The sequence below is a fragment of the Mirounga leonina genome, unplaced genomic scaffold, assembly GCF_011800145.1.
Source record: "Mirounga leonina isolate KUSES-001 unplaced genomic scaffold, KU_Mleo_1.0 Mir_166, whole genome shotgun sequence".
Lineage (NCBI taxonomy): Eukaryota > Metazoa > Chordata > Mammalia > Carnivora > Phocidae > Mirounga > Mirounga leonina.
In genome coordinates this window covers 24,921,825-24,943,089 of record NW_023270418.1, presented here as the reverse complement: position 1 = coordinate 24,943,089, position 21,265 = coordinate 24,921,825, and the positions used below count along the sequence as shown (strand labels likewise).

At 44.3% G+C, this 21,265-nt stretch overlaps 1 protein-coding gene across 3 annotated transcripts in view; it reads right to left on the bottom strand.

Moving 5' to 3' along the window:
- Window positions 1-2,601: 2,601 nt before the first annotated feature.
- Window positions 2,602-21,265, bottom strand: part of PTPRJ (protein tyrosine phosphatase receptor type J) — a 123,062-nt gene continuing 104,398 nt past the window's right edge. For all 3 annotated transcript variants that reach the window (XM_035012856.1, XM_035012858.1, XM_035012857.1), the window contains 7 exons: window positions 19,814-19,904; window positions 17,837-17,910; window positions 17,598-17,732; window positions 15,320-15,439; window positions 10,498-10,658; window positions 9,141-9,276; window positions 2,602-5,872 (listed from right to left, as the gene is read on the bottom strand). In XM_035012856.1, coding sequence (XP_034868747.1) covers window positions 5,714-5,872; window positions 9,141-9,276; window positions 10,498-10,658; window positions 15,320-15,439; window positions 17,598-17,732; window positions 17,837-17,910; window positions 19,814-19,904 — 876 coding nt within the window. In that variant the 3' untranslated portion in view covers window positions 2,602-5,713. The remainder of the gene's footprint in view (window positions 5,873-9,140; window positions 9,277-10,497; window positions 10,659-15,319; window positions 15,440-17,597; window positions 17,733-17,836; window positions 17,911-19,813; window positions 19,905-21,265) is intronic.

Sequence of the window (21,265 nt, the reverse complement as noted above, 5' to 3'; positions counted from 1 at the left end):
GGAGGATGGGGAGTGAGGGAGAGACAGAGCACATCATGGGCAAGACAAGGTCCTGGAAGAACCCCCCCACCCCCCGCCATCAGTACCAACAATTGCTGAGAACCTCGTGGGACCTGGTGGGGGGGGGGCCTGTCTCAAGGGCTGTATGTGCCCCATCCTGTGTGGTAAATTCTACCCCTGACTCACATTCATAGGACTTCAGTCCTATTTACCTGCCAAGCGTCTGGCAGGACCCTTCCTTCCAGCCCATGTGACGCCATGTGACCACCATGCAGTTTCCATCCAGAGATAGTGAAGGTAAGTTATGTGCCTGTGTGTGCATGTGGTTACTTAATTTTTTTTAAAAGATTTTATTTGTCAGAGAGAGAGAGCACAAGCAGGGGGGTGGGAGAGGGAGAAGCAGACTCCCCGCTGAGCAGGGAGCCCCATGTTGGACTCCATCCCAGGACCCGGAGATCATGACCTGAGCCAAAGGCAGACACTTAACGGACTGAGCCACCCAGGCGTCCCATGCATGTGGTTACTTATGTGTGTAAGTGTCTGGAGTGAGACAGCTTCGGGCAACCACACAGAGTCCTGGAGCCCTTCCCTTCCAGGCTCACCCACCGCCGCCAGGTGCGCTCACCCTCCCGTGCTGGCACTCCGGCCTCCCTGACACTTTCCCCGGGTAACTCCTGTGCTTTCACGCCCCAACCACCCCCATCGCCTCCTGCGAAAATTCCGAAAACTCCACTGAAGACGCAGCTCAGAAACCAGCACCCCTCATTCTCCTGGAATCCCTCTTAGCTGTGCCTTTAAACCTGCTCGGGCAGGTCAGTGAGTTCCCTTTTGTGTTTGCGGCACACAGGCCCCGCCCCCTGCACACGGGCCCCGCCCCCTGCACACAGGCCCCGCCCCCTTGCGGGAGGACTTCTGCCGCATACATTCGTCTTTCTCCCGCTGGTGGGCCTGCCGGGCGTGCACTGAGGCTCTCTGAACAGTCTCTGTCCTCCCCACAGCAGGCGCGCGTGGCATGAAAATTTCCTCCTCGGCACAGGTGTGTGCAGTGCTTATTATCGTGTGAAAGCTACGAGTTGGTGCATCAGGACATGAAATGCTGTTTTCTTTCTATTTTTATCACCTAACACACGAAAGATTTAACTTACTTACGTTTCTGGTCTGTTTCCCCCATCAGAATATCAGCTTCATGAGGGCAAAGCTTTTTGTCCCTTTTGTTCACGGTGGAACCCTCAACCACTGAGATACAGTGGCAGGTGCATGGTAGACACTGGAAACAAAAACTGTCCAAACTGGGGCGCCTGGGTGGCTCAGTCGGTTAAGCGACTGCCTTCGGCTCAGGTCATGATCCTGGAGTTCTGGGATCGAGTCCCGCATCGGGCTCCCTGCTCAGTGGGGAGTCGGCTTCTCCCTCTGACCCTCCCCCCTCTCATGTACTCCCTCTCTCTCATTCTCTCTCTCTCCAATAAAAATAAATAAAATCTTTAAAAAAAAAAAAAAAAAACTGTCCAAACTGCTACAGTATCCCAGCAGTTCTGGGATTCCCCAAATCAATCACAAAAAAATCCTCTAGAACTCCTGGGGACTTGCCTGCGGCATGCGTGCTACCACCAAGTGGCGGAATGGGGGTGTCTGACCCTCTGGGTGCGTACACAGCCACATCTTAGAAGTACACTCACTTCTTCCAAGTCTCCTCTTCACGTAGTCTCCCTGGATGTGTGTTTTGGGCTGAATTATGTCTCCCCAAAGTTCATATGTTAAACTCCTAGCCCCAGTACCTCAGAATGTATTTGGAGATACGGTCTTTAAAGAGGTGAGTACAGTAAACATTAAGTCATGGGGGGAGGGACGCCTTAATTCTTTATGACTGGTATCCAGATAAAAAGAGATTAGGACACAGACCCACATAGAGGAAGACCGTGTGAGGACAAAGGGAGAGGGTAGCTATCTGCAAACCAGGGAGAGAGGCCTCAGAAGAAACCAGCCCGCCAGCACCTTGATCTTGGACTTCGGGCCTCCAAAACTGTGAGAGAGTAAGGTTCAGTTGTTCCAGCTTCCTGGTCTGTGGCACTTTGTTGTGGCAGCCCCGCAAACAAAGACAAGGTAGAAAACCCAAAAGGGACACATTGTTGTTAAAGATGCCCCAGTTACATGCCGGCCAGGACACTGCTTCGTAAATGATATGCTGTGTCCATCAAGTAAAAAGTGGGGGGAAAAAAGAAACAAAGGCACAATGTGTTGACATTTTTTATATTTGGTATTTGTGAGTCTTTTTAAAAAAATTTTTTTCAGGCCATTTTTTTCCTTAAAAAAAAAAAAGCAACCAACAGCAATACTCTGTACAAGTATAACAAACATTAGAAATATGCATCATTCCAAAATAGTTACAAGAAAATTACAGTTTTAGAGTCTGTATCAACACATCCTGTTCATATGTGCCCCCAAGGGAAAAAAGCTACAGTATGTCGAACACTTGACGGCTACACAGTCTGAAAACTCAGAACTTGGACTTTTGAGGCAAATCAACATCAGTCGCCAAGACTCATTTAGCTCAATAAGCACAACCCAGCACTGCAAAAGAAAACCAGGTTTTTTCATCTCAGATGAAAAGCAAACATGGATCAGCTGCATATTTGGCCCCCATCCCCCAGGAGCCTCTGACTCGATGAAGCCCAAATCCAGTGCAGTCAAATGTGCCAAAGTCCAGGCAGAGGTCACTACGTGCCCAAGGGGAACAGACCCCCAAATGTCATTTTCCACTGGTCCCTGTGTCACCAGGTTTACCTCTGGAGGCAAACGTCCTTGCTCTTGGGAGAAGGTAGCAATGACCCAAATCCCCCAAACCAACTGACCATCAATCTTTCACGGATAACTCATCCCACCCTTGCTGTTTTTCTGTGTGCAACTGGCAAATATTAAAGCAGGGATGATCACACCATCTCCGTGATTCCACTGGACTCCACAACTTTAGTTCACTGTTCCTGGGAGGCTTTGGGACAGGAGCTCAAAAGCCCCTTCTCTTTTCTGTGGCCAACCCCCAGCCCATGTGTCCTTTATATTTACACAAATTATCTTCCCTTTTCAATCACTGTGCTATAAATACCCTCACCACCCCCCAGCGGCCCCAAATCCAGCCCTCTTCAGGATGCAAAGAAGCTTCGTGACCTTCGTCTGACCTGCCATGTGGAATCCAGACCTGTCCACCACAAGCCGCCTTCCCAGGATTGGGAATGACATCTGAGAGTGGCTTGCTAGGGCTGCTGCCCATTTCCCAAACCCGTATCAGGCAGAAGGGAGGAGGGTTTCTGGTTTTCTGTGTGTGTTTTTATACAATAGGTTTACAATTACTGTTGCTTTAACCTTTAAAAGGAATTTTTAGAGCCAAGTCCTTCCCTCTGATTTCTCCATGGCAGGGATGTAGGCAGGGCTGGGCAGACCATCTCTGTTGGACTTGACACCCACACACCCATCCCACTGACTTCCTGACAACTGAAGCAGAGAGGGGTATGGCCCACAGCACTTCTGCCCGGGGCAGGGGCCTCTCGATGCAGTCAGGGAACTCTCCGAGATCTGCGTGCGTCAAGGGGCAGACCAGTGTGAAGGTTTGGAAGCCATCCACCCAAACCTGGCATCACTCAGCAGCATGGCTTCCCTGATGCAGACCTCAAGAGCCGAAGGCCCCCTCTGAAGTCGAGTCCAGAGGGCCCGCCCAGGCCTGTACCACCCATTCCTTTAAGGGCCCGATGCTGAATGAACTGCTTGCCACGAAAGAGAGCAAAGGATTCGGCAAAAAGTGCAATTTCTCTGTGGGAAGGAAGTTCTCCCCAGACGCGACACCGTCACCACCTCTCCTTTTAATCCTTTCAGTACCTCAAAGGGAAAAGGGGGACAAAAGACGTACACGCGCTAAACCTCCGAACTGAATCAAGGGCTTTCGGTTGTGGTTCACCCTTCATAACCCACTAGCATGTCCAGTCAGCTCTCAAAGTGTCAGAGTGAGGAACATGGCAGGGTCAGGAGACGGGCTCCCCCAGGTCAACGGTGACCAGGGCACTCGGAGAAGACCCCGCTCCCGTTTTCACTCGGACACAATGGTCCTAAGTTTACAGCAGGATTTATTACTGTGGAAAATGGCCACAGGATTCCAGGGACTTGGTAATTCCTTCATAAGACCTTATATACTTCATTGCCTATAGGAGGATAAACACAAAACTTCTTCAAAATATAACCTGAGCCACAATATAAAATAAAAAGAAACAAATCCTTTCATGTTAATGCCTTGAGAAGTTTACAGATTATGTACCAATAAAATAAATCCACGTAAATTCTGAAATTCTTGGTGGATACAACACCTGAAGCAAAAAAAAAAAAATTAATCTACATTAAAAAAAATCAAAAGTAATTACAGCAGCAGTATAGTGAAAAGAGGTTTTAAAAATAATTACATCTTTGATACAAATTCAAACTTTGTACACCTCAATTCAAAGGAATGACTGTTTTAAGAGTTTAGTATATATATATACAGTAGATACGGATGTGTGTCACTGCAGATAGACTAAAGCCAGTGGACTCTGAGGGAGGAGGGATTAATCAGACACTGTTTTCACACGGAAGTGTTCACAGATTGCCACGCTTTTAAACAGACACACCCACATATACACGGACACGTGGACACACATAAAATGCCAACCTGAGTAAAACATCACTAAAAACCTAGAGCATCATGAATCACTAAGTCACATATTGCACCTTTAAATAATCCTTCTTACCAAATACAGAAACAAGAAAAAGGATAGAACAGGGACAAGAAAAAGGAGATTATGTCACTGTAGAGTTCCTCTGCTTCCCTCCCCACCCCCCCAGAAATTCTCAAGGTGATACCTGGTTTCCACTCTCACTCAACCAATGGGCTGAAAATGTGGCCAACAGAAGTGTCTTTGGGGAAAAGGGAAGGGGAAAAGGGAAGAAAGAATAGAGCACAAAACAGGGGAGAGGAGAAGTGGAGGGGGAGAGGGAAGCCTCCTCTAGTCAAATGAGAACAGGAATGTTACTGAGAAGGCTGAATCTTGGATACTAAACTACTGTTTAAATATTCCGTATATTCCAATTATGAGATTCAATACAAAAATAGAGATATCTACTGAGTTTCGCCTGTGGAAGCATAATTCAGAAAAGGCACATGTTCAAATAGAAAACCCAGGCAGAAGAGGCACCACGTACCCCTCCCTACATGATAATCATCCACAATTATGTATTTTCCATCAGCTAGGTTCCAAGATACAGTAGGTAAAAATAGACCTCTGATACTTAAAATATATTCAACCCAACACAATCCTGGCTTTAGCATGTGAATCATATAAAATAGTCTTTTTTAAAAAGAATCTGTTTTGAAAAAGAAAAAAAAATCATAGCTCGCTTTTCCTGGTGTTCCGTAATTCTCTAGAGAAAAAAAAAAAAAACAAAACAAAAAGTGAACTCATCCCATTGGTGATCAGGAATGTCATTGATTAGCTCACCACCTATCCACAGCCCCTGACAGCCCCAACTTCTCATCTGTCATGTCGTACATGTGCAACCTCACACCCTCAAATTAGTTCTAACAAAACAGAACAAAGAATTAAGATATTAGACATATAAAAACATGTCCACATCGGGGCATTTTCCTTTGCTGTGGGTGTGACGGTCTGGGTAACTCCAGAAATGTCTGACTTTGGAATTAGGCGATATAACCATTTGTCTTTCCAAACGCAGTCATGGGTGCAAGGTTTTCATAGATTGTCATTGCGGTTGTGTTCTGGTAGATGAGATCTACTTTTGAGTCCTTCTGGGATCTGATAATATCCAAAACACACTGGTTGAGGAAAACATACTGGTCCTGTAGAAGAGTAAAAGGAGAAAGCAAATGATCAGCAGTCCCAGAGATTATTAGCACCCAAGGCTATTTTCAGATTACCACCATTCCCCCAAACCCATCGACCCCCCAGTGAACAGTTCAAGTTGACGTTTATCAAGAGGCCGCCACATTCTGGTGAAATCTGAAACCACAGAGAGCAAGATTCTCATCATCAATCATTCTTAACCAGAGGGACACACTCCCCACACTTCCCCTCCCCAAGGAGGAGCCCCAGAATCTTGGGAAAGAGCAAAGAATGAATGTGGAGGAAATAATGCACGTGTATATTCAAACAAGAAAAAGTCCAACAAGAATTACTTGGTCAGCGAGCATGTGCGGTATAAGGAGTAAACTGTGATTCTCAACAGAGGGGACGGGTTAAGGGGGATAAGCGGGGTAGAGTTAGGTGCGGACAACCCTCAGGCAAGCTTGTCAGAATCTGCAGGTAGCCATTAAAAAGAGGAAGAGGAAGAAGAGGTATATGCTGATACAAAGATATCCATGATGCTTTAAGAGAAAAAAAAAAATCACAGTGCAGCATTACATATAAAACAGGATCCAATTTTTTAAAAATACTCTGTGTTAATATCTAAAATATATAAAGAACCTATACAATTCAACATCAAAAAGAAAAAACAATCTGATTAGAAATTGGGCAGAGGACCTGAATAGACATTTTTCCAAAGAAGATACACAGATGGCCAACAGACCCATGAAAAGATGCTCAATATCGCTCATCATCAGGGAAATGCAATCAAAACCACAATAAGATATCACCTCTCACCTGTCACAATGGCAGGAAAAAAAAAAAAAGACAAAAAACAACAAGTGTTGGCAAGGATGTGGAGAAAAGGGAACACTCGTACACTGTTGGTGGAAATGTAAATTGGTGCAGTCACTGTGGAAAACAGTATGGAGGTTCCTCAAAAAAAATTAAAAATAGAAATACCATTATGACCCAGTAATTCCACTACTGGGTATTTACCCAAAGAAAACAAAAACACTAATTGAAAAAGATAGATGCACCCCTATGTTTACTGCAGTATTATTTACAGTAGCCAATATATGGAAGCAACCTAAGCATCCACTGACAGATGAATGGATAAAGAAGATGTGGTCTAGATCTACAATGGAATATTACTCAGCCATAAAAAAGAATGAAATCTTGCCATTTGTGACAACATGGATGGATCTAAAGGGTATTATGCTAAGTGAAGTAAGTCAGACAGAGAAAGACAAATATCATAAGATTTCACTTAAACGTAGAATCTAAAAATTGAAACAAACAAATGAAAGGCAGAAACAAACCTATAAATACAGAGAACTGGTGAATGCCATGGGGGGGGGAATGGGCAAAATGGGGGAGGGGAGTGGGAGGTACAGGCTTCTAGTTATGGGATGAATAAGCCAAGGGGGTAAAAGGTACAGCATAGAGAATATAATCAATGGTATTGTAATAGCGTTGTATAGTAAGAGATGGTAGCTACACTCGTGGTGAGCATAACTTATCATGCAGACTTGTGGAATCACTATGTTGTACCCCTGAAACTAAAGTAACATTGTGTGTCAACTGTACTAGCCATAAATATACATATATATATATATACGTGTGTATATATACACGTATATATATATACTGTGTGTGTACACATGTATTTTCTACAGATGTACATAAAGAAACCTATAATGAGGGGCGCCTAGGTGGCTCAGTCAGTTAAGCGTCTGCCTTCGGCTCAGGTCATGATCTCAGGTCATGAACCGCAGTCCCTCATCGGGCTCCTTGCTCAGCAGGGAGCCTGCTTCTCCCTCTGCCTGCCACTTCCCCTGCTTGTGCTCTCTCAATCTCTGACAAATAAATGAATAAAATCTTAAAAAAAAAAAAGAAATATTATTTAAAAAAAAAACAAACCTATAATGATATATACAAACTGTAAGCATTGGCTACCTCTAGGGAGTAGGATTGGGGAAGAAAAAGTAATAGAGAAAAATATATTCCATATAATCCTGTTTTGTTAGATGTTTTAAGATGAACAAGTTTACAGGGTCCCTGGGAGGCTCAGTTGGTTAAGCATTTGACTCTTGATTTCAGCTCAGGTCATGATCACTACCCTGCATGGGGCTCCACACTGGGGGCATGGAGCCTGCTTAAGATTCTCTCTCTGCCCCTCCCCCTATTCCCCCCCCCCCCCAACACCTGCTCACACACACATGCTCTCTTTCTCTCAAAAAATTTTTAAAAATAAAAAATAAAAAGATAAACAAGTTTACATTATTTTCAAACTACAAAAGAAAAGGAACAAGAAAAGAATTTGTAGGCAGGTATAAGATTTCTGTGTTTCTCAAAAGGGGATAAAAGACTGAGTCCTACTCTACATAATTATAGCAGAAAAAAGAAAATCTCTCTTCTGACCAACAAAGAGGTGAATTCCATTCTTTCTACCACAACCGAGCCGCTCACCCCAAAGCACACAATGTACCCAGGCCTCCAGAACATTCCCTGCTAGACTCAAAAACAGAGCCCATATTCATGGGGTTCTAAATTGGTACGGGGAGACAGCCTGATACAAAATTAATATTCTGCTCTCATCCCAGTCAAGGCACATTCACCCCTATAGTATCGAGGAAAGCTATTTCCCAATATATTGTTGAGAACATGACTCGAAAACAATGTTTTTCAGAACATTTCGGGGAAAGCCGAATCCAACAGTCTTACCCAACTGACACTGTAGATATTAAGCATTCATCGTCTCAATTGGCCAGCCCCCCCTATAGCTATGATAATTGACGTTGTGTAATATTTGCTCGGCTGGGTGAGGATAAACAGCCTATTAACACAGCAACATTACGCCATTTCATTCACATCGTTAACATCTGAAGAGTCCATTCATGAGCTTATTTTAAGGATGGTCAGACCTTCTTAGAAACAAAGCATGATAATACCAGCTTTATGAGTTTAAAACCCAGAAGCCAAGTTCAGATTATTTGATGAGTTAGTAACCTCAAGGTAGGGAGTCCTGATATTATCATGGTTTGTACTATTCCGTTGCTGGTATCAGTTGCCACCATCTCGCTAGATCAGATCATTCAATCACACATCAGTTAAGGATGTTAAAGAAATCAGTGTTACTTCACAGCCCAGAGCCAGAAAGATGTAGAAGGGTGAAATCTTTTAACTCAAGTATGTGACATGATGCAACGTTTTAAAAACGGACTGGAAAAGCAGCCTGCCAAACACAGAGCTTGGCCTCACCTCTGTTTGCACCATTAAAGGCCTGTGCATTCGAAGGTCATACACAATCCCATACACATCCACCGTGTTCTCATTCTCTATCTGGTAGATAAGACGATCAATGGCAATGAACGTGCCTGTCCTTCCAACCCCAGCACTGAAGAGAAAAAGAAATGAGCACATCACCATGGGTTACTCTAATGTAAAACTCTCAAATGTCCCCACTGTACATGTATCTTGCTCTCCCCCACTATCAACGCCCAGGATCATTAAACATTTGCTCAACTGAAATCTTGGCAAGTCGGAAGGCATTAGCTTGGGATTGGGACCCAAACCCTAAAGTTCATTTTGAGTCAAATGCCACAAATAAAACATGTTGCTAGAGCTTCTTGAATCTCAGTTTCGTTCAAGTTACCATAATAACCTAGGATGGCAAGTTTCATCAACTTATTCCCCACAGGACAACAAAGCCTCTCTTTTCTTCTGTCCTAAATTAATTTCTTTAGCTTAAAAGCTAGTGTCTTATTGTTCTCGGGGGGAGGTAAACTTTTTCTGTAAAGGATCAGATAATAAATATCTTTGGCTTTGCAGACAAAATGGTCTCTTCCTGCCATTATAGCATGAAAGTAACTATAGACAAAACATAAACAAATGAGTATGGCTCTGTTCCAATAAAACTTTATTTACAAAAACAGGCAGCCAAAGAGCTTGTGGTGATGGTTTCACAGGAGTATATACCTCCAAACTCATGAACTTGTATACATTAATTTATATGCAGTTTTTGTATGCCAAAAAATATTCATTAATAAATAAATAAAATGAATTAGAACTATGTGTTCCAACTTTGTTAAGTAACAAACCAAAATGCTGAATGAAGAAAGGAGGTTGCAGAATGATGTATATATCATAAAATATGGTAAAAGTTTAAAGCTATATAAAACCCATAGATATATATATGAAATAAAATACAAAAGCACGCAAAGGAATGATTCAGATCCACTTTAGGACCACGTTTAACTGTGTAAGAAGGAGACTGATAAGGAGAGGCTTTATATCTGTAAGATCTTATTAACAAAAAAAATACATGACCTCACGTTATACTTTATTAGATTATTACTCTCTATTTTTGTAAGGTTGAAATATTTTAGTAGAAAATGTTATAAATAAGAAATAAATTACAATACATTGTAGTTTTAAAAAAAATAGAGGCAATCTACCAGATCTGGCCCATGGATTATAGTTTGCCAACCCCTGTTCCAGTCCCTGGTCCCTTATCCAAACCCTTCTTGAATTTGCAAACACCTACTGCATTCCCTTGTATGCCTTCCTTTTCTAATGGGACATTTGAAATGTCACACGCGGAGTGCCATCTGCATACCTGCAATGAACCAGAATGGGTGACTCAGGAGGACTCTGCTTCATGTAGTCACGAACAAGGTACCGAAAGTTGATGAGCAGGTCAGTGGTGTCAGGAACACCGTGGTCCGGCCAGGAGGTGAAATGGAACTGTCGCAGAAGGTGACTCTCACTTGTCTGGATCTAAAAGCCAAGAAAAGAGGTGAGCGTCCGAAAAGGCCAAGTGAAATGGAGCCGTCCCTGGATGCTGAGCTGCGCGGGACGGCTGACAGGTGGCTGAACAGGAGTGGTTACAACTAAGAATTGCAACTTCACATTGGTACAACAGCTGGTAAAGTGCTTGCCCAGACTGTGACGTGCTCATCCAATCCCCCAAGATGCCCAAGGAGGAGGGGTTTTTATCCTCCTCTAAAGATTCCGAAAAGGGAAGCGACTCCCCCACACTGAGCTCAGACACAGCACAAGTGCTTCGTCCTCTGACCCTGAGTTCAGACCTTCCTTTCCTACCTACTACAGGTGTCTGCCAGTCATGTACTCACAGTCTTAGAGCTACACCTCCTTAGAGCTTCAGGAAGCCCATCCCTGAGCCCACCTGGGAATGTCATCAACCAAAACACCAAAAATGAATTACACCGATACAGCTCTGATCATAAGAGCCTTTGGGGAAAGAGCTGCCTCACAATCCACATGCCTTCCGGAGAGTCTCATGAAGCAGCAGATAACTTGTGAGCACTAAGTAAGTATTTAGAATTGCAGGAGTTTGAGAAAAGGAACACCCCCCTTTCAAAAAAAAAAAACACACATCTATGGGCGCCTGGGTGGCTCAGTCATTAAGCGTCTGCCTTCGGCTCAGGTCATAATCCTGGGGTCCTGGGATGGAGCTCCGCATCGGGCTCCCAGCTTATTGGGAAGCCTGCTTCTCCCTCTCCGGCTCCCCTTGCTGGTGTTCCCTCTCTCGCTGTGTCTCTCTGATAAATAAATAAAATCTTAAAAAAAAAATCTATTTCAACATGAGACAGACAATAGAAAGTGGATCTTGTTGTAACAGAGTTATGATACAGACTGGTTTCCTACCACAGACCAAAACAGGTACCACCCAGGCTGGACCATTCCTGTCCCATTTCAGCTGTGCTCATTATGCCCAGCCCTGGACACTGACTTCAGCCTCACACCTACAGCTAGACTGTAGGCATTTCTATCTCCTTTATGAAAGCCACCTTTTGAGGCTTATTTTTTTTAACATATATACATTACAAAAGCAGTGCATTCACACTGTTCAAAATATGGAAAAGAGTAGAGAGAAAAGGCAGAGTGAGGGAGCGGGTACTGTGAAATCTCATACACACAAAGGTGACATTCACAAATTTAACCAAAAGTATTCATCCAAAGAAGGAAAGCAGCTGTGTGAGATGAGCGGACAGGCAGGGGTAGGGGGAGGTCAGACTTTTCAGCATTATCTCTGTAGAGGGGCCAGGGGGCTCAGGTTAGGGGTGACAGTCAAAAGAAACTTTTAGTTCTATCTGCTATGGAAGTTCCCACTTTTTTCTTTTTTTAAAGATTTTATTTATTTAGTCAATCAGAGAAAGACATGTATCATATGACCTCACTGATACGAGGAATTCTTAATCTCAGGAAACAAACTGAGGGTTGCTGGAGTGGTGGGGGGTGGGAGGGATGGGGCGGCTGGGTGATAGACACTGGGGAGGGTATGTGCTATGGTGAGCTCTGTGAATTGTGCAAGACTGTTGAATCATAGATCTGTACCTCTGAAACAAATAATGCAATATATGTTAAGGAAAAAAAAAAGACGATAGCAGGAGGGGAAGAATGAAGGGGGGGAAATCGGAGGGGGAGACGAACCATGAGAGACGATGGACTCTGAAAAACAAACTGAGGGTTCTAGAGGGGAGGGGGGTGGGAGGATGGGTTAGCCTGGTGATGGGTATTAAAGAGGGCACATTCTGCATGGAGCACTGGGTGTTATGCACAAACAATGAATCATGGAACACTACATCGAAAACTAATGATGTAATGTATGGTGATTAACATAACAATAAAAAATTAAATATTAAAAAAAAGATTTTATTTATTTGCCAGAGAGAGACACAGTAGGAGAGGGAACACGAGCACGGGGAATGGGAGAGGGAGAAGCAGGCTTCCTGCGGAACAGGGAGCCCGATGCAGGGCTCGATCCCAGGACCCTGGGATCATGACCTGAGCCAAAGGAAGACGCTTAACGACTGAGCCACCCAGGCGCCCCTGTGTTCCCACTTTTAAAAAGGAAAATATATTCGTGCATCCTGTGTAATTAAAAAGGAGTCTTGGGGGGAAAAAAGTAGTATTTTACTAAATGCCATGTGGTATCCTGGAATCATTCGATCCTGGAACAGGAAAGGGCTTTAGTGGAAAATGTGAAATCCAAACGAAGTCTGGAGTTTAGTTAACAAAAATGATAACATCGGGGCGCCTGGGTGGCTCAGTTGGTTAAGCGACTGCCTTCGGCTCAGGTCATGATCCTGGAGTCCCGGGATCGAGTCCCACATCGGGCTCCCTGCTCAGCGGGGGGTCTGCTTCTCCCTCTGACCCTCCCCCCTCTCATGTGCTCTCTCTCATTCTCTCTCTCTCAAATAAATAAATAAAATCTTTAAAAAAAAAAATGATAACATCGTGGTAATTTTGTTTAAATGATGTGGACAAATCCACCCACGATCCCCCCTCCCGCAAGGGGATTCCCCTCCCCAAGCACTGAAAGCAACTGAGGATAATCCGGTCTGTTTAAAATGGGTGAAATCTATAGAAATAAGCATATTTTGAGGGTTTCTCAAGCACTGTAACTGCATCAGTGTGTGTTAACAGCTTTCACAGTACCTCCAGGGGAGGAATTGAAATATTAATTGAAGCCAGGACCTCTGAGACACAGCAATCAGTAAAGAATTAACACTTAATATACTATCCTGTATCCATAACTTATGGACTCCTCAAGGATCATTCTTGTAAATGAGAACCTAACCCACCAACCCCCCATAAAAGTCAACTCCACTGAATCTACTCCCAGGCTTTTCTTTGGTGCATTATTCGCAATATGCATAAAATTTTGTCTCCTGGTATGTTTCACTTAATTGCAATCTCATGTCTCCCCTTGGTAATTACGCATTCTACGCAGCCATCACTTCTAATAGCTAAATAATGATACACTGACTAGATAACCTATAGTTTAGTTATCTATTCTCCGAAAGCTAGATATTTGAATGGGCCCCAAATCTTCCCTCCATTATAAATAATGCTGAGATTCCTCTTTGTGAATAGTAAGTCTTGTCCTATATTTCAGATTATTTCTTTAGGACAGACTCTCAAACGTGGAACCACCAGATCAAACGAGAATGGTCATTTTTATATTGTTGATATAAACAGCAAAGGGTTATACCAATTTACATGCCCACCAAAAGATATCAATGTAGCTTCATTGCCTCTATTTCTAAACACCCTTAAGAAAAAGGACACATAGGGCGCCTGGGTGGCTCAGTTGGTTAGGCGGCTGCCTTCAGCTCAGGTCATGATCCTGGAGTCCCAGGATCGAGTCCCGTATCGGGCTCCCTGCTTGGCGGGGAGTCTGCTTCTCCCTCTGACCCTCCTCCCTCTCATGCTCTCTGTCTCTCATTCTCTCTCTCTCTCAAATAAATAAAATCTTTAAAAAAAAAAAAAAAAAAGGACACATAATCTGTCTTCCTGCAGTGCCTACATCAGGTAATTGGATTTTTTTTTTTTTTTCAGAACTTTTGGGGGGTGAGGCCATGCGTATATGTCCAGAAATCCTATTAATGTAACTACTCTCATAAACTGCTCCCAACTGCAAATTGCCACTCCTAATGTCAGATTTGCAACCAAATAATCCAAAAGGGCCTCCGTTTATAACAAAAACTCTATAGGATTAACATAAGAATAAAAAAAAAAAGAAAATTAAAAAAAAACTCTATAAACAAGTCCCCTGAAAGTGGAAGTTAACGGTTGCTGCAGCTGAACCATGCTCCCAAGATTCATCTCATTCAGGAATAACGTGCGATTAACAAAAACAAAAACAAAACAAAACAAAACACCAGACTGATAAAAACAGAGCACAAGCTGGTGGTTGCCAGAGGGGAAGTGGGTCGGGGGATGGGCGAAAGAGGTGAAGGGGACTAAGATGTACAAACTCCCACTTACAAAATATATAAGTCCCGGGGATGAAGGGTACAGCGTAGGGAATAGAGTCAATAATGTAGTCATGACATTGTATGGTGACAGATGGTGACTACACTTACCACAGTGAGCACCGCGTAAAGTATGTAATTGTTGGGTCACTATGTTGTACGCCTGAAACTAACATAATATTATATGTCAACTACACTTCAATGAGGAAAAAAAATAAATAACATGAACTTCCTCTTAAGAAAGTAAAGCTAAGGGGCGCCTGGGTGGCTCAGATGGTTAAGTGTCTGTCTTCAGCTTGGGTCATGATCCCGGGGTCCTGAGATCGAGCCCCGCATCGGGCTCCCTGCTCAGTGGGGAGCCTGCTTCTCCCTTTCCTTCTACTGCACCCCCTGCTTGTGCTCTCTCACTCTCTCTATAAAATAAAGAAATAGAAATCTTTAAAATAAATTAAAAAAACACGTATTTAAAAAAAAAGAAAAAAGTAAAGGTAAGGGTTGCTTTAGAGTGTATGTAGATAGTTTCATTTTGTAAAAAGAGAGCAAAAGTATTTTTTGATGCATAAAAAAAATACTGGTTAATATCAACCTAAAAATATCACCCCCAAACTAATATATGGTCCTCTTATCTGAGACCTATCCATCTGGCCTCTTACTTACATTTTTCACCGTGAAGTCTCTGATGGTCCACTCTGGAAGAACAACTTCTGATGTCATTGCCACCGTTATGTCCCCATAGTCCTGAGCCTGCTTGGAGGGCCAGTACTCCTCACATTTGGTCTAGAATAAAATTGCATTTTTATATAAAAAGTCAGGTCGCACCGTCTGCCATCACTAAAGCCTCCCAAGGGAAACCGGATATTGAAAACTGGTGTCAGAGGCTGGGTGGGCCCTTTAGTTGGGTTCTGTTTGACTCCAAAGATTGTTTTTTTAATTCAGAATTATTGCCAACTCTTTTAAGATTGGGAGGTTTCTCATAAAAATCCAGATTTCTGGCTTCTCTTGAGAACTCAGAAGAGCTAGCCCACCCTGAGCCCCCATTTCTGCATGAAAATGGATTTAGAGCAGAAGAGCCACTGTCCCTTCTCTGAGGACACAGTCCCAGCCAGCTCCCTTTGGCCCCGACAGCAGCCAGCGCACAACTGTCCACCGAACTAAATTCAGACTGACCCATAACCCCATGCAGCTAGAAGAAATGAGGACTTTCCCCGATACTTTTAGACCCACACTAATTACAATACAAACACAGACACCAATAAAGAGAATCAAATTAAATCACTCCGGGTCTTTGATTTCTATAAATCGGTGGGCAGATGTAAACAGAAATAAAAATCAGGAAACATCCGCTCTCCAAGAATATCTGAATCCCTGATTTGGCCAACGACTTAATACACACACACACACACACACACACACGTTTTCCCCCCTCCTCCCCCCTTTTCCGAAGCGTGCTCACTGCGGGTGGCTTCCAAACCTGATTATCGGACTCACCCCTGGGAGGTCTGTTTTGCTTTGAAAACAGATGCCCGGACCCCACCTCCAGAGCTTGTGAGTCTAGCTGGGGACGCGTATTTGTTAAAAAAGATCCCAGTTTCTAGACCACTGCTTCCAGAAAGAACACAGGACTTGGAGACACGATGACATGGAGCTGATGCTCTCAGCTCAGCCTCTTCCCAGCTGGGTGTCTGTTGCTACCTTGTGGGAGAGTTCTTAAACTCTCTGAGGCTCCGTTTCCCCATCTATCCAATAATTATAGAGGAGCGTTGTCATAGGGAAGAAATAATATAAATGGAGTAAATTCACTGGCTCCCTTCCCTTTGCACCCAGAGCCAGTAAATCCACTTCTCTCCTGCCTTAAGATAAACAACAACCCATCTAAATTCATCTTCTTCGTGTTCCCCCATTAATTTAACTACATGATTTTCATCTGTCTAACGGATATCTATGAGAATGTTCCATGGGCAAGGCCCTGGGCTCAACGGCACCATAAAGTTTATTTGCATTCATAAACAAAGTTCTTTTGTTTGCGAGACAGCCTGTTCACTGGATGCAAGGAAGTGAAGCAGAACACAAACTTCTGTATCACAAGCCATGTGAAGACGGGAACCACCTGTTACTGCTCATTGTTATCTTTCCCTCTCCCAGCCCCAGCGCCGAGCACAGCACCTTACACATCCTTGGGGCAGGACAGACAGCTGCTAAATTAAAGTGAAATGAAGAATATTAAAAGGGGAGAGCGGAGACTTATCTGGGGAGGAGTCTGAGATCTGGGGTAGAGGAAGGGTTCCAGTGCTAAAAATTAGGTTTGATCACCAAGCTAGTCGAATCGCTCATCTCCCGGATGAAGATGCTGGCTGATTAGAGACACAAAGGGCCCCCATTCCCAGCACTGAGACAACCGGAGCCCCAGGAGCTTTGCGAGGAGCTAACCCCACTCCCGCGACTTGTAACTCTAGCAGCAGTGACCTCGTGAATAGAGAACATTGATGTTTATCCACAAAGGAACGTAACGATAAAATACTTAAAAAAAAAAAAAAGATATGTTTAAACTTTTCTCTTAGAGGAGAAAAAGACAGAAAACAAGTTTTTAAGAATAGAGGTGCTGGTGTTTTGGGGGAGTGTTTTCTTTAAAAAGATAAATGCTGGGCGCCTGGGTGGCTCAGTCGGTTAGGCGACTGCCTTCCGCTCAGGTCATGATCCTGGAGTCCCGGGATCGAGTCCCGCATCTGGCTCCCTGCTCAGCAGGGAGTCTGCTTCTCCCTCTGACCCTCCTCCCTCTTGTGCTCTCTGTCTCTCATTCTCTCTCTCGCAATAAATAAAATCTTTAAAAAAAATATAAATAAATAAAAATAAAAAGATAAGTGCTTAAGATACCCTTTCACCACAGTCAAAATGAATGCATTAATTTTATTTCATAATTTAAATAAAAGATACTTACCCTTCCCTGTTCGACACATTTGGTCAACATAACAATGGCATATACATTTTTCTCCCAAACCATACGCCAGAAATCTTTCAAAGTGTTGGGCAAAGGCCCTTGTGTGGCAATAAAATCTTTCTTGGAATGGTAGCCCTAGAAAATGGAAAGCAACCCAAATTCAGTGTCAAAGACACAAGGAGGAGCCCTGAAGATTTCATTCGAACAAGCGGTGCTCTGAGCTCATCTCTCCCACTTACGGGCATGTAGTTGGCATTGACATAGTCGTCAGCTGAGTGGGTCTGGACGGAAAGCTTGACACGGGAAATATCATCTATGGCATTGAGAGAAAAAAGGTCCTCATTAGAAGCAACTGTGTGAGGAGAGTTACATACAAGAGAGAAAAGTATAAAATGGCAACACAGGGGCTCCTGTCACATCCTGAAGGTGTGACACGTAGCATTTTACGGAGATGACCTTCCTTGACCCTTAGAGTCAGCCCAAGTGACTGGCACAGAGGAGTCAGGCAATTACCCAGCAGAGCTACTCAGCAGCAGAGCCAGGATTCAAACCCAGGCAGCCTGGAGCCAGGGGCCAAGCTCCTCATCATGCCAGACCTCCTTCTTGGACAACACCAGCCTACTGCTGTTAGCATCCTTGGGTGTGTATCATGAGCCACAGGATGCACTGAGCAATTTTATTTATTCCTAAAAACCACCCTACCAGCTTTTGTGTCCATTTTACAAATGAGGAAACTGAGGGTCAGCGAGATGAAGCACTGATGTCTGGTCAAGGGCACTCAGAATTCAAATCTAGTGCCCTTTCCACGAGGGAAAGGTTTGTATACTTTCTCTATTCTCATAAAAATGTCATTACAAAAAGACAGTACTGAATTCAAGAATGAACTGAATATGTAAGACTACTATGGGTGGGAAGATCTAAAACACAAAGTCCTTGTGCTTTCATCGTAAAAATGCACACACAATTTATCAGTTGCGTATAAACACTACAAAAAAAAAATGCACACACAAGCCTGCCCAACTCAAGAAATGAAATAATAAGGTTAGAATTTCAAATGTCAGGTGGAGAAATCAGCAGAACCACCTGCGTTTCCCTGTCTTTGACTACATATCATCTCATCCTCCCCTGGACAAAATAACACGACAGTTCTAAACTCAGTGACCAACATGAGTTTCAGCCCAAAACTTTCCCAAACCCTGGATCTGAAAATCTCTGCAACATTCACAAGAACAGGCCAATGATCCTGAGTTAACTGTGGATGGGCAGTGCTGAGGCAGATCCCACCAGCCTGATTTTGAAAGCATTTTTCCTGGAACAAGGGTCAATGTCTGCTGTCAATACAAGGAGGGATGGTAGGGGGCATGAAGAGAAAGAAGGCAGAAGCTAAAAAATCCTGAATCTAAACAGAAGTTAATGTTTTAGACCGGAAAAGAAAAACACAGCTTCAAAGAAAAAAGACAATGTCTCTAAATGTCCTCGTGGAAAAATTATCAGCAGAGCCTATAAATTACAGCAAAATCAGAACACAGCTGCAATCTATTGATAACTTCTTCGTGCCCTAATTCCCACCCAAAAGAGAGACCACAAAGAACTTTCTGTGGAGGAGGGTTTACATGTCATCTCAATGGATGATGTGATAAATAATTCTCATTTTAAACCCAGTTTGTTGTTATCCCCGTCCATTAGGCAGACATTGTTACTTCTCAATATGTGAAGTCAAATACAAGTCATATTTAGCTGTGGAATGCACTCATCAGCCCACCAGAGATGTATCTGGACAAGCAGAAAGCGTTCCTCCCTGCCTGTCCTCCTCCTACTCCCTTCCTTTCCGGAACAATATTAGCTAAAATAAGGGGCTTTAAGATAGAGGGGATAAGAGCACAGACTCTGGCCCTTTCCCTGAAAGAAATGATAGACCAAATCCAAAGCCTGGCCTGCCATGGCCATCTGGGTGGCTCTGGACCAATCACCTAGCTACCCTGTGCCTCATTTTCCTCATCTGCAAAACGAATATTCTACTGCCTACTTCATGAGGTTCTCCTCAGGACTGGATTCAATGCAATATGCCTCAATACAGGGCTTAGCACCCCGCAGGGGACTCAGGAATGACTGTGGACGTGGCTAGTCAGCATCTTGATCCCACTCCCCTCCACTGTTAGAGGTGCAGCGGCCAATGACAGAGGAAAGGGAAGATTGTGTGGAAAAAAACAACTTACAGGGCAGAACATTATTATAGCGATTCTTTCCTCTATTCTCAGCCAGTTCTGCCGCATATTTAGGTAGACTAATTCCAACGAGCTTCAGATCCTGAAAACAAAACAAATGAGTTATCTGTTTATTTAGTGCCCAGATATTACTTACACTGAGCACAGAGCATGACAGAACAAAGTGGGAATGCAGAGGTGTTCGGGGTTAAACTGTGTCCACCAAAAAGATAAGCTGAAGTTCCAATCCCTGGGACCTGGGAATGCAGCCTTGTTGGGAACTTTGGTCTTTGTAGCTGTCATCAAAAGAAGATGAAGTCATCCTGGAGTAGGGTGGGCCCTTCATCAACAGGACTGATGTCCTTGTAAGAGGAGAAGGGACACCAAGATACAGACACACGGGGGGAGCCGGCCATGCTGAGATGAAGGCAGGCAGAGGAGTTAGGCTCCCACAAGTCAGGAATGCCTGGGGCTTCCAGAAGCTGGCCGAAGCCCGGCAGGATCCTCCCCTAGAGGCTCCGGACAAGGCACAGCCCTGCCAACACCTTGATTTTGGACCACTGGCTTCCAGAACTGTGAGAGGATAATTCTCTGTTGCCCGAAGCCCCCCAGTCTGTGGTGCTTTGTGATGGCAGCCCATGGGAACTAACGCAGAGGTTCAACTGCAAGAGAAAGGATAGACGGCAAGAAATCCTTGCCCTCAAGGAGCTTACAACCTGGGAGGGGGGCATAGGCGAAAATAACTAACGTTACAATGAGGCAGAACTAAATAAATGCTGGATATCGGTGACAATCAACACGTCACAGATGAAACAGACCCAAAGACAGAGAATTTACGTCCTCCTGAGCTGTGCTTTGAGTAGGTTGAATGGCGGCCCCCAAAAAAGCAGGCCCACGTCCTAACTCCCGCAACCTGTGGCTGTGAGCTTCTTTTGGAAAAGAGTCTTGGCAGATGGATTTAAGTTGAGAATCTTGAAGACAGGTCATCCCCGATTCTGTGGGTGGGTCTCAAACCCAGTAACAAGGGTGCTCACCCAAGACACCCCTAGGAGAGCCACAGAGGGGAGGAGCAGGCCACAGAGCGGAGACGCAGCCCCAAGCCACAGAACACCGGGAGCCACCCACGTCGGAAGAGGCAAGGAAGGGGTCCCCCCCACCGAGAGCTGGAGGGAGCACTGGTCTGCTGACGCCTGACTTTGGACTTAGTAGAGCCTTTGTTTTAGGCCACCAGTTTGTGGTGATTTGTTATGGCAGCCATAGGAAGCTAATGCAAATGGTGAGGAGATTCGACCGAGGCAGAGACAGCAGTAGCAGAGGTGTGCGGAGGGCGGCAGGGCAGGGCAGGGAGGGCAGCAGGGCAGCATGGGGAGGGCAGCAGGGCAGGGCAGGGAGGGCAGCAGGGCAGCATGGGAGGGCAGCAGGGCAGGGAGGGCAGCAGGGCGTGTGGGGAGGGCAGCAGGGCAG